Consider the following 13,291-nt stretch of genomic DNA (forward strand, 5'->3'; position numbering starts at 1 on the left):
CCGGGCACGGCGGCGGCGGCGACAGCGGCCGGGATGAGTCAACTAATAATTTAATGGGGGCAGAGACGGCAGCGAGGGGGAGAGCGAGCAAGGGAGAGAGAGAGGAACAGCCCCGTCCGGGGACTCGCGCTCGCACGCACGCACACACACACACAGACGCACACACACCTCTCTCCCTGTGCCACCCTGCAACAATCGGCCTCGTCACAACAACAACAGCAACAGCCGCCCTCTAGCCTGCCCGGGGACCGAGCGTAAAGCCAGGGCGACTCCGGAGGACGCTTCCCCCCCCCCCCCCCTTTCATTTCGGGAAACTCCTGATCAGTTTTGTTGGGGTTTCTGGGTTTCTTTTCCCCCAAGTCCTAGTGCCATTGTGGTGCTCGTTGTTTACCTCGGACTCTGGCTGAGTGAGAGCTTGGCGACTTTTTGAGGGGGAGGGGGACGGGAGTTTGTCGCTGCCGACGCGGTCGAGGTGGCTGGGGGTGTCTTCTGATCTTCCCCCTCCCCCCAGCCCTCTCCCTCACTCACTGGGCTCCCCAGACGCTCGCAGCCCCGCGTCAATGGGCAGGGAGAGGGTCCTCGGGGCTGTTGTCAGCGAGGGCGGAATCAAAAGTGGCATCTTAGTGCCTTTCCGGGGCTTTTTTCGCGACACTGTGCCCCTCACCCTTGCTGTCCCCCGGTAGATGCCCTCGTTGGGGGTGCGAGGCTGCAGGGGAAAAAGTTTAAGGTTTGTCAATATTAGTCGCAATTGTTGGGGAGGGCGTGGGGGCGATCGGAAGGGCAGCAAGGTGGCCTTCCCCTCTCCGCGTTCTCCGGGGTTATCGGAGAATAATATTGCAAGTGACAGCTAGAAGTAGACTTTCTGTCCTCACGCCGAAGAACCCGAGCGAGCCGAAGGGAGGGAGGGAAGCCGGGGGGACCTTTTTTCCCTTTCTGGACACCTTGTCTGCAGTGATTTTTTTCCCCCTTTTTAAGAGATTCCTCAGTCACCACCTCGCCTCCCCAGCACCACCACAGTGTACAGCTCATAACGGGTTTTGCTTTGTTTTTACGATTTCCCCCCAACGAATCACTTGTCAGATCAATTTTATCTTCCCCCTCCTCCCTGCTTCCTACTCTCCCCTCCTCCCCATCGAAAACCCAGTTCTGTGAGATTAGGCGTTTTACAAACCATATATGTTGTTTTTCGAATTGTGATTTTTTTTTTTTTTAACCCTCTCTCATGGCTACTCTTCTAGACGTTTATTTCTGCCCTTCCCCCGCTTAGGGGGGTGGGGGTAGGGGAAGAGAAAATAATACAATTTCAGGGGAAGTCGCCTTCAGGTCTGCTGCTTTTTTTTTTTTTTTTTTTTAAATTAAAAAAAAAGGGACATAGAAAACATCTGTCTTGAACTTCTCTTCAAGAACCCGGGCTGCAAAGGAAATCTCCTTTGTTTTTGTTATTTATATGCTGTCAAGTTTTGAAGTGGTGAGTTTCGGGTCGGTTTTGCTAATTTCACTCAGTAAAACTGCAGTGTTTCTGTTTCTAGATAGTACTTTGCTTCTTTGTCTCTTTAAAAGGTCACAGTAAAAGCTTGGCCTGGATCGTGCCGGCCATATGGAATGGATAAGGGCACAATCTCTTAAAATGTGATTATGGGGTTCTGTGGGGGTGAGCGAGGCGATCCAGCAAGAAACTTATTGAAAAGGATCACACATTGCAGAAAATAGATTCTTGAAACCGAAATTTCGTGCTTTTCTTTCTTTTTAAGTGAAATAATTACTGTGACTGAGTTCAGTGTTTTATTCAGTAATTATCGTACATGGTCTTAGTTTATGGGTAGAGAAATGGGATTTTCAGAAAGTAGCTTTCTTTCTGTGTGCCAACCAGACGTTACACTAAAATGGGTTTTAAAATGTATAACTCACAAGAAACTCTCTAGCCTGGCATCTGTTGAGACCTTAGTTAGTTCCCGCTGCTGTCAGCCCAGGCAGGCCTGTTGGAGGTTGCTCTTTTCAATTCCAAGCTGAGGTTTGGTGAACTTTAGCCTTGGGCATAGAGTTTAAATGACTAAATTGGGTGTTTTATGTGCATGTAATTTTGCTTTATAATGTGAAGCTTTTTACAGGATGACTTAGTGTTTAATAGACTCTTATAGTATTCAAAGGATAATTTTGCATGACCTATATTATGTTTAGATTGTCAATACATTAACTAAATTATAATCTATCACTTTCATTTGCTGTAGAGCATATAGTGCTGTTAAGCCTCATGATTACTTAATATGTTTTGTAGCATTAACTTTGATGCTGTTGTCTACTTTCCTCCTCTTTTTTCCCTCTTAAATTGCCCTAAGAATTAAGGATTTTCTTTTCAAATCATATGTTTTAAAATTCGTCTTCTGCTGTAGGGTAAGGAAACCAATTTCAGAAAAAGCAGCTCTGTATTATAATCCACATGAAACATTATAAAGAATGTTTTGAATAAGTTAATAATCATTGCTTTCTAATTTTGGCTTTAGACTGCAGTTTAATATAATGGAAAAAAGTAATCTTGATAAAAAGTGGTTAAAAGCACATTTATTGTTAATGAACCTCATAACCAAAAACAGATGGGACCTCGATCAACGGTAAACCTTTAGTTCTCAGCGTGCCACTCTGGAGTACAAAGATAAATAGCCATTATTATTTCTCAAACTTTGTAGTTCTTCAATTGGCATTCTTAAGGTTGCTTTTAAATATCCAGATTAACATTACTGCCTCCTCCCTTTTCTTGATTATATGGGATGAAGTAGTCAGTGGTTGAACAGAGGAAAAAAACGTTTACAGAAAAGCCATACTAATACAAACTGGCTTTCAACAAATCAGACCTAAATAGCTTCAGTATAATAATTTTTTCAAAAATAAAATGTATGTCAAATTACTAAACAGCTAGAAGAAAGTGACAATTGTCACATTCTTTCTGGTGTTCCTGAATCTGATCCACTTAGTGTTGGTAAGCTCAATACTTCAAGTAACATGAAAGTTCATAAAATAATTCTGCTCACCTGTTCTTATCAATTCTAGTTAAACCTGTGTTTTAGAAGTGCTTTGATATTTTACCAGTTACATTACTGTAAACAGTATGAAAATGGATATCTAATATATAACTGAAAATAATAACTATTAACTTTTTTCTGAAGGTAATTACAATGTTAACTTTATTGCATATTGAGATTATTTTTGAGTACTGGAGTTGGGTTTTAGTATTAAAGATTTTTTTAAATAAGTGAGTTTGGCATTTCAACCTAATGTGTATATCACAAAAAATTTTCACATTTTTTGGTATTTAAGTTGATAACAGCGTTATATTACTAATGGACATCTAAATATTAACTCTGAAATGCATAACTTGTAATGTTTCAGTATATGGAATATTTGAGGAACCCCTCCACTTCTTCCTGTTTGCTTAGGGGTGAAATGATCCAATCACATGTTTGGCCCAAGACTTGACTAGATCTTTAACAGGTCACATAACTCTCGAAACTTTGCTGGTAGAAAACTTTTCCTAAGCATTGACTTGTAAAGCCAAGGGGGAGTTTAAAAAGCATTTATGTTTCCTACCTTCTCCTGAGATAGTATATGTATTTTTTCTCATAAAAATTGAATTATATGTAAAAATATAAATATATACATTAGACTTAACTAATATTTTGGACTGTGGTAATCTTTTCATCCTTTATTAGAGTTGCTATTGTAATCTGTAGTGAGTTTTTAATTTTTAAAAATTGGGACTACATAAATACAATTTGTTATTTTCTTTTTAGCTATACTTGTGATTCTTGTTCTAAAAAGACCATTTTCCCCAACTTAGCTGTTTGTAGATGACAGATTACCTTTTTATTCATGTGAGTTGGTAAGTTTCCATAAATTATTCTGCTAATTTGAACAAAAGTGTAGTGCTGTATCTAGAAATATAGTAACATCTGTATTATATCTACGTAAGCAATTTTATAAATACATTATATGTGTGGAGAGAGAGTCTAGAGGTAAAACATTTACATGACACACATATATAGATACAGACCCCCACCAAATCATAACGTCTTCTTTTTAAATTCTGGCAGGTGATCTTTAGACAGTGACTGAGTATGGATCATTTGAACGAGGCAACTCAGGGGAAAGAACATTCGGAAATGTCTAACAATGTGAGTGATCCGAAGGGTCCACCAGCCAAGATTGCCCGCCTGGAGCAGAATGGAAGCCCACTAGGAAGAGGAAGGCTTGGAAGTACAGGTGCAAAAATGCAGGGAGTGCCTTTAAAACACTCGGGCCATCTGATGAAAACCAACCTTAGGAAAGGTAAATACTTTCAAGCCAGATCCTGGAAAGCTGCATGCTCTAGTGTCTACCTAAGGCCACGTTGTGTGGAAGTGGAGTGACTAAACGTGCTTTGTATGTTCTTTTGCTTGATTCGCTCTCCGGTCTGAAATTATTTACATTTGGGTTAAAGTGTCAACCATGTTTTGAAAGTGTAGGCTCTGTGCTTGGGTAGAGCATCTCACTTTACCATAGACTGAAATCATTGGACTTTTTGGATGATAGGGACTGAATTAAGTATAATGGTCTTAGTTTATGCAAGGTCCATTTGTTAGGTGTTGGTGTAGCAGAGGATATGCAGATGGCTGTTGCTTTAACCAACCCTGATTAAGAATAAGACATACAGGTTGTTTGAGAACACCCCTGGCTTTTTCATAAGATTATTAGTTGTAAGGCAGTTTCAGAGATGACAGAAATCTTATGTAAGATGATGTAAAAGTTTTGTGATGTCATGTTTTGTGGTTTATTTTCTTAAGTGCAAATTCATTATTTAGCAGTGAAAAACCTGATGATCCTAATTTTTAATTTTTGCTATAATTGGGTATTTTTGATAAAGGATTTGGGCCAGTTTATAAGGGGAAGATGTGTAACTGTATGACTCTTTTTTTAAACCAGTGTTAAATTGATGAACTTTAACAACTTTGTGTTTGACACTGTTCCTGTAAAGCGGTGCCTACTTTAATTTGTATAATGTGTGCCCCTCATAAGGGACCTTATTTTGTCTCTGAATAACATGTATAGGAATCAGATTTTCCTTACATTTGCTAAGCAATGGATAAAAATGCCATCTTTTAGCCACCAAGAATATTAAGTAGATAAAGTTAGAAGGCAGAGGAATTTCATTGTGTTTGATGCATAACATTTATCATACAATCATTTATTTTTTCCTTGGTTTGGCGAAAACAAAGAATATATTGATCCTGAAAATGAACAGACACAGCAGTCCGTATTGTTAGATCTTTATCTATTAAAAATGGAAAAACAGCACTTCAGCAAATTCTTTGGCCTCTACTCATGATTACCCTATTTATTGATTGTTTGCCAAGAATGTATGCATCTTAAGAAAGCCAGGGTAAGAGCATTAAAAATATAATTTATTACAGCTTTTCAAACAGAGTGCATTAATATTGTACTGTGAAGCACTGGGGCTCTATAAAAAAGACTTTCTGACGCCTGCAAACATATAAGTTCCATAAATTCCTAAATAGGAGATTTCAGCTGTCTCTGGTATTATGTGATATTTGCACAGCAAACTTTAATGCCAGGACAGTTTTAGACAAGGATTCTACAGACTTCACTGCTCCTTATGGCAGACGTGCTGTTTACACAGGCTCATAAACCTTCAGCAAAAGCTTCTAAGACTGCCTTCAGGTTTAAATCATGCGGTATTTTTAGCATTCAGCAGTGACCAGTTCTCTCCCCTTTAAATGCTGGAAGGTTATGAAGTTGCTGTAGTTGGAAGTCTCGCCAAACGCTAGCAGGAATAATCAGTTCAGAGAAGGCTCCTGTTCAGCATTACTCCTAGTAACAGGAGGGCAACCGTGACAGTTCGCTAGAAGATTTAGCAGTTAGATTTGTAATGAGATGATACTATTATTACTTTATCTGTAGCCACCTTTATTATCTATAGGGTGCCTCTAAATTTGATCTAAATAAAACCCAAAATAAATGTAATATATTTCAGTAGTTTGAAAAGGCTACAGATATGTCATAAGTCTGAGGAGTTATTTCATAGTTCTGAGGAGTAGCATATAGCAGAACACATCTGTTTTGTTCTGTCAGAAGAAAAACCCATGTGTGTGTTTTTGCTGTACTAACCCAACTCTTTGAAGACATCAGGATGGGGGAGGACAAACCAAAGTACAATAATTTCACTTCCTCCTTGAATGCTTTTTTTTTAAATGTATTGCATTCATAGTGACTTATTTTTAAAACATAGTTTAATTGTAGAAGGGTCTCTGCTTATGCCAAACAACAAAATTACTAAAGCCTTTGGGTGCGTTTTTTTTTTTTTTCCATCTTATTTTTCATGTGCGTGGTTGCTGTTTGACAGGTGCTAGATAAAAATTGTGGCTGAGATGAGAGAGCACTACCAAGAAAAAGGGGTTGAATGTTTTTGTTTAGGAGATGTTGCCAAAATACCTTCAAGCCAAGGAAGAAATCACCAGTTTGCATATTTTCCATCTTATTTTTCATGTGCGTGGTTGCTATTTGACAGGTGCTAGATAAAAATTGTGGCTGAGATGAGAGAGCACTACCAAGAAAAAGGGGTTGAATGTTTTTATTTGTTTAGGAGATGTTGCCAAAATACCTTCAAGCCAAGGAAGAAATCACCAGTTTGCATATTGCTGTTTTTGCTGTGGTCTCCCCAAGTCATCTTCTGATCCTTGACGGGTTCTCTCTGGTATAAAACAGCTGAATGAATGACAAGAATATTGGCAAGCTCTGCGGCTTGTTTTTCATGCCCAGCCTGTTGGTACCTCTGAATGAGTTTGTGAGCTTTTCTAAGTAAACCTAAAGGGGTTTATTTGTCAGAGCTAGAATCTCCTGTGAACAGTTCAGTAAAGCTTTGGTGAAGACACACATGTAGAAAAATGTAGCTGTTTTATTGGCGGCTTTTGTTCAGCAGAAACAAGCAAGTAGAGAATTTTTAAAAGGCCTCCCTAGTGTCAGTAGGAAATCCTGATTTTTAGCTACGGTTGGTATACACTAAACATCTTCAGAAGTTGGTAGGATTCTGTGAATGCAAAGGACAGAGCTTAAAGAGGCTTTTCTATTGTAGGACTAATTGGGGATCCTGGGTGCCATGTTAAAGTAACCCTTGTCATCATTTATGCTAAAGATGATACCCTCCTGGCAGTTTGCCATAGTATAATTCAGATGCATCTGCTTTTAACCCTTTTCCGTTATCATTGGAAGTCTGGCAGTAGGCTGCGTGAACACCTTGAGTACCACAGCATTCCGTGATTTCAGTTTCTAGAAGAAGCCTCCTTTCTAATAGTGGTGTGGCCCATGCTTATTAATCATCTGGCTACTGAGTTATTATGTTGGATTAAAGTAAATAAAGAGAGAATGCATCAAATCTGTGCCGTTTCCTTTATCCTAATATGTCCTGATGAGGCCAGTTTCCTTTTCTCTCTCTCATTTTTATCCCATTTACTATAACAGAGATTATTCATCTTAAAGACTTCTGGTTACTATGATATCTTTGTAGACAGGTAGATTAAATGAGTAGTTACAAAAAATAAATGTTATTTATCTACATTGTGTGCATACTGAAATTATGTATTATGAATATCAGTTTGATTAAGTTTTGTGTTTCCTTTATGGAACTAGTTAGAGTAAATATCTAAAAAGGGAAGAAAATGATAATTTTATAGTCAAAGATAATTTGTTTGGACACAAACAGGAAAAGTTTATTATTAACAAAAGCCTGTAGGCAGCGGGGAGGTGGGTTCTTCTGAAGACAACTGTAGGGGGTTGTGTTTGCATACTGTATACTACACAGCAAATCAGACAAGACACACTTATTTCTCTCTCATCAGCATTGTTATTTGATCAAAAAGGTAATTCTGCATTCATTGCTTTTGGAAAATGCACTGTTAAGATTAGAACAGAGTCCAAGTTACCTTAGGACCAAGTTCACATTCTATTTAAATATTTGTCTGACAACTTAAAAAAATAAAAAGATATATGTATTTTTGTGTGTATGTCTGTATTTCTGTACTCAGTCTGCCTTGGAAACAGTCTCCCCTTCTTTCACTGTTGCGAAGATTTATTTTCATTGCTTAGTTTTTCTTCCTCCCAGATCATATTTCTGAAGATTGTTGGTTTTCTGTCTCCTTTTCTCCGTCTTTTCGATAGGAACCATGCTACCAGTTTTCTGCGTGGTGGAACATTATGAAAATGCCATTGAATATGATTGCAAGGAGGAGCATGCAGAATTTGTGTTGGTGAGAAAGGATATGCTTTTCAACCAGCTGATAGAAATGGCACTGCTGTCTCTAGGTTATTCGCATAGCTCTGCTGCCCAGGCCAAAGGTAAATAATATATATGTGGGGTTGGAAAAATTGCTTGGCATTCTTTGTTTACCTTGTAGAGAAAGCACTGAATATTTTTATTCAGAGAACTGTAGCCGGTGTGTTACATTGGTTCCTTATAGACTGTGGCTTTAAAAAATTGGCTTAATTCAGTTTGGTTTAGTTAACACACATTTTGCTCATGTGGAATGTCGAGGTAGATTTTTTTTTAAATTACTTCAGCTGAATCATTAGTATGCTTATTGACCTTAATAATCTGCTCCACTGAGGACCCACAAGGAAGTGAGGAGCGTATTTGAGCAGATGGACTGTTGAGAGTCAATTTGCATTTATGACTGAATATCTAGTTCTGTTTCTTTTATTCTGTTTCTGATGGTTTTATGGGCTGTAAAGTATTTTTCAGTGCTGATTCCCACTGCAATAGAGAATCTTATCTAAATCGTAAAGCCATTTAGAACTGGTTCGACTATGTCTTATTAGAACTTCTTGTAAGTTAGGAAAATGTGGCCCAACACATAGGTTTTATTGATGGTGTTTTATTTCCAAAATAATAAACAACCCTACAGTCATTTACATAATTTCACTATTTGGAAGGCCAAGCTGTGAATATTTTCATTGACGTGTCTTATAGAGGGAAGGGAATCACTCAAACAGAAATAATATTACATTGATTGTGGTGGGGGCAGTGGGAAAAAAAAAGAAAAGAAACCACCTTCTACTAGATATATTATCTGAGAGTAAAATATTCAGTGACATATTCTCTTCATCTGAAATAGGGCTAATCCAGGTTGGAAAGTGGAATCCAGTTCCACTGTCTTATGTGACAGATGCTCCTGATGCTACGGTAGCAGATATGCTTCAAGACGTGTATCATGTGGTCACATTGAAAATTCAGTTACACAGGTGAGTCAGGACAGCAGTTCTAGGGCAAAACGTTCTTCTTACCTGGTCTTTTGTAATAAAGCGCCTCTGGTGAACCTTCAATTTTTATTTACCCCGTGTTTCAGAAAGATTAATTCAAATTGATTATGTTACCCTAGGCCTTCTGCTTTTTTTCCTAACTTCAGTGTATAATTTAACAGCATCCCCCCACCCCAAGTTTGTAGGTTTATGAAGGTTATCAAAGGACAAGACTTTTTACATTTAATCAATTAAATAATGCATACAAGAAGGCATTTTACATAAAGTTTACTTAAGGAAAAAATATTTTTTGCATATCATGAACAGTGCCATCTGTGTACATTTTGTGAAAGAATGCCTTGTTCACTATTGCCGCAATCTTACTTATTTATATATTTTTTACAATTTTAATTCGTATGAACAGAGTAATGAAAAGAAATCAGTTAATACGTTAAAATGCTTTTCATGCTGGCTTGTGAGAAGGCAGTACACCTTAAATTGTCTTCCCAAGCGCATCAGAGCAGGAAGGTAGAAGTAACATGAAAAAATAGCCACCACAGGCAAGCTGATGTATAATTCATGCATCGATACAGCAGATGTGTTGTATAAAGTAATTAACTAATCGGAACAATCAGGAGACCGAGAGCAATCTCCAGATGCATCTGTTTGATGCGCAAAATGAAATCTGTCTGTCTTAAAGGAATGTTCTGCAGCGGGATGCAATCTTGTAATAATCCCGTTTCTAATCTATGTCTCAAATAGTTGCCCCAAACTAGAAGACTTGCCTCCCGAACAATGGTCACACACCACAGTGAGGAATGCTCTGAAGGACTTACTGAAAGATATGAATCAGAGTTCGTTGGCCAAGGAGTGCCCCCTTTCACAGGTACTTAGCATAGCATGTAATAAATCCTAGGACATCATGGGCAGCCCCGATTTGAGGTTTGATGGGGCTCCATAGTCTTAAGCAACTGGTATCTGAAGCAAGAATCTGCCAAAAATGCAAAGTGACTTGACTGCGGGTGACCTTTTAAAATATGCCTGATTCATTCTGAACAGAGTCTTTACGTGTTTTCTCCCTTGGGAAAAAGAGCCAAACGATTGTTTACAGGAAAAAACAGTTCAGAACCTATGTTGGCTAGTTTTTAGATTCTAGTTTTTAGATGGGTCTTCTGAGTGCTCAGAGCATGGTAGCTACATTCTCCTGAGGGTTTTTATTTAAGAGTCAAGATGGTATAACTTCCATGAAGCTTCAGTGAGTGGGAATGGCAGTGTCAGAGTTAATGTGCAAAACTGCACCACGCTATCTGAATAAAAGTATAGTTCTTATATACTTTGTTCATTACAAAAAAACTGAAAAGAACATGTTTAGTAAAAATAATTATAAAAATAAGAACAAATATCTTACCTATAACTAAAGGTTGAATGTTATTGATCATTAGAATTTTGTAACCAGTTTTGTGGCATTGGTTTTTTGTTTTTTGTTTTAAGTGGAATCTTTTTTTTTTTCCCTCTGAGATGCCTGTCATGCCATCAGGGACTTTTGAAATAAGACATAGGTTTATTATTATTGTATTTGATTTTTTAGAATTTTGCTGGAGGGCAACTAAAACTCTAGGTGGAGACTGCCCCAGTTCCTGAATTTAAAACCAAACGTTTGTGATAATGCTCAGCTGATTTCAGATAAGAATGAAAAAGGATGCTCTGAACCTGGTCTTAGTGGGCTGCATGTGTGGTCTCAATGTAAATGGGTTATAATGCTGTCCCTTCAGTTCCCAAACCCATTTTAAGGCCATTTCATGATATATTAGAACTGAAGTGCTGGTCTAAATTGATTTTTACTTAATTTTTACGTTTTTTCTTTTAATTCAAGTTTAAAATGTAATACTGAATATTAGTCTGGTCATTTGAAATTGAACTCTGACTCTGCTATAAACATTTCTGTAATTGAGAGAATCTGTGTGTTTCCAGTATATTCTGAGTAGTAGATATTCTCAAAATGTATTTCTAATGTGAGACTCATGAAGATTACTGGGTACCTTTGGAAGGAAGCTTGTGGGATTTTGTGCTCCTGTTTCATGAAAACTTCATGCATTTCAAGTTTGCTGCATTACAGTTCAACAGCTTTATTTTGATATTTGTTAACAGTTTTAGGAATGAGACAAATGAATTAAATTTATAATTAATGATGGTATTCTAAATTCTTCTAAGGTAAGCTATAGCCACAGGTTAAATATTGTCTATATTGTTGCAATTCACCTAATCTCTTTGTGCTCCTTCTCTTACCTTCGGAATGGAGAGGATATGAATGTAGAACCATCGAATAAAAGTAATTTAAAATAATTACACATAGTTAAAGCAATAAGATGGTAGAATGAAGCAGGGTTGACTCTTTCTTCTGGGACTTTGTGTTTTGCAGACAATTCCAGATAAAATGTTACTTGGTTACTAGCATTTGAAAATTTGAAATGATCTAGAAATAAACTTTTTTCCCCTCAGAATTAAAACATAAACACGCAGTATAGAAATCTCATATCTTCATGTTACTAAATGTCCCACTAATTTTGGAAGTAAATTCAAAGACTTAAGGTATTTACTATGAGCTGGAGAAGATGCTAGTACAAATATTTATTGATACAGTCAGTGAGAGGTAATTGTTAAATGACATCAACATTCAGCCAGTAAACTCCACCTCACTGTAGCTTATAAATATAATTGTGAATTTACTTAATGTTATCATGGAAAATGAATTGAATACAGACAATTATAACATTAAACAGAATGACAAAATGTAATTCAGGACATGGTGGAGTCATATGTTGGTGAGTTTCTGTAGAGAGGTCTTCAGAAGAACACATGGTCTTGTGTGGCTGGAGACCCTACTACAATCATTAAGTGATGGAACTAGGCTGTAATTTCAACATCAGTTGTAATTATAGTCTTCCTTTCTTTAAAAAAATATTTTGAGAAAATTATGCATAGCTTAGTGGCAACAAATATTTGAAATTAATTTCATATTTAATATTATGAAAAAAATTTAACTTGTTCTCTAATTGAGGGGGTTATTTTATATCTGGCTGCATCATCCTTTGCTTTTTCTTTATAATGGATCCATGAATCTGATATTAACTCAAGATGTTTTCATTATAAACTATTTTTCATGTACTTCTTTATTATTTTTTTCTCTCCAAAGTTACTATATACGAGAGATGTCAGCTCACTAAGGCCTAAGCCCAACATATATGTTGAGTTTGACAAAACTCCTCTTTCTTTCTCTTTTATAACCAAACTCCTTGAGATTTGGTTATGCAGATGGAAAAATGCCTAGCCAATAAATATTGCTTCAGTCTTGTACAAAATGGGACCTAACATCAAGAAATGTTAAGTGTTAAGGCTTTACTTCCCTCATGGAGTTTTGATTCATTCATGTGAGAACTTTTGACATACAATTCAACATGCACATTTTACTGTATATTAAGGGTTTTATTTTGTTTAATATGATAAAATCTTTCTGTAGCAAGAATGGCTACAGGGTACCTAAATATTATGCTTAGCAGAAAGTTCACCCGGTGGGCAAGTACGTTCCCTTTTTGTAATAGAGGCTAAGAGGGAATGGGAAAGCTATCAGGAATTTGCCTGGGGTGTTTGACAGACATTGCCTGCAGTGCTCTTAGGAGGATTGTCTAACACTTGCTAAGCAAATGTCCAGTTGGATTTGGATTCTTAGAACTAGAAGGGATTATCCTTCCTAGGCTCCTCCTTTGACAAATGAAGGAACCAGTGTTCCTAGAGATTAAAGTCAAGATGCTGGTTAATGACGGATCCAAAAGTCCTGATTTGTTCAGCCTGTGTCCTTGCCCAATGATAAATTTTAAAATGTTGATTTTAAAAATGAGTGCTTATATTTTGTTGGTTAATGACGGATCCAAAAGTCCTGATTTGTTCAGCCTATGTCCTTGCCCAATGATAAATTTTAAAATGTTGATTTTAAAAATGAGTGCTTATATTTTGT

General features: G+C 37.3%; 1 protein-coding gene across 1 annotated transcript in view; it reads left to right on the forward strand.

The window, feature by feature from the left end:
- Window positions 1–507: 507 nt before the first annotated feature.
- Window positions 508–13,291, forward strand: part of SATB1 (SATB homeobox 1) — a 79,047-nt gene continuing 66,263 nt past the window's right edge. Inside the window, exons 1-5 of the mRNA XM_008587391.1 lie at window positions 508–1,468; window positions 4,086–4,320; window positions 8,203–8,379; window positions 9,156–9,282; window positions 10,042–10,165. Of these exons, the coding sequence (XP_008585613.1) occupies window positions 4,110–4,320; window positions 8,203–8,379; window positions 9,156–9,282; window positions 10,042–10,165 (639 nt within the window). The 5' untranslated portion in view covers window positions 508–1,468; window positions 4,086–4,109. The remainder of the gene's footprint in view (window positions 1,469–4,085; window positions 4,321–8,202; window positions 8,380–9,155; window positions 9,283–10,041; window positions 10,166–13,291) is intronic.

Source organism: Galeopterus variegatus, unplaced genomic scaffold (assembly GCF_000696425.1).
Source record: "Galeopterus variegatus unplaced genomic scaffold, G_variegatus-3.0.2 Scaffold4363, whole genome shotgun sequence".
NCBI classification, from domain to species: Eukaryota; Metazoa; Chordata; class Mammalia; order Dermoptera; family Cynocephalidae; genus Galeopterus; species Galeopterus variegatus.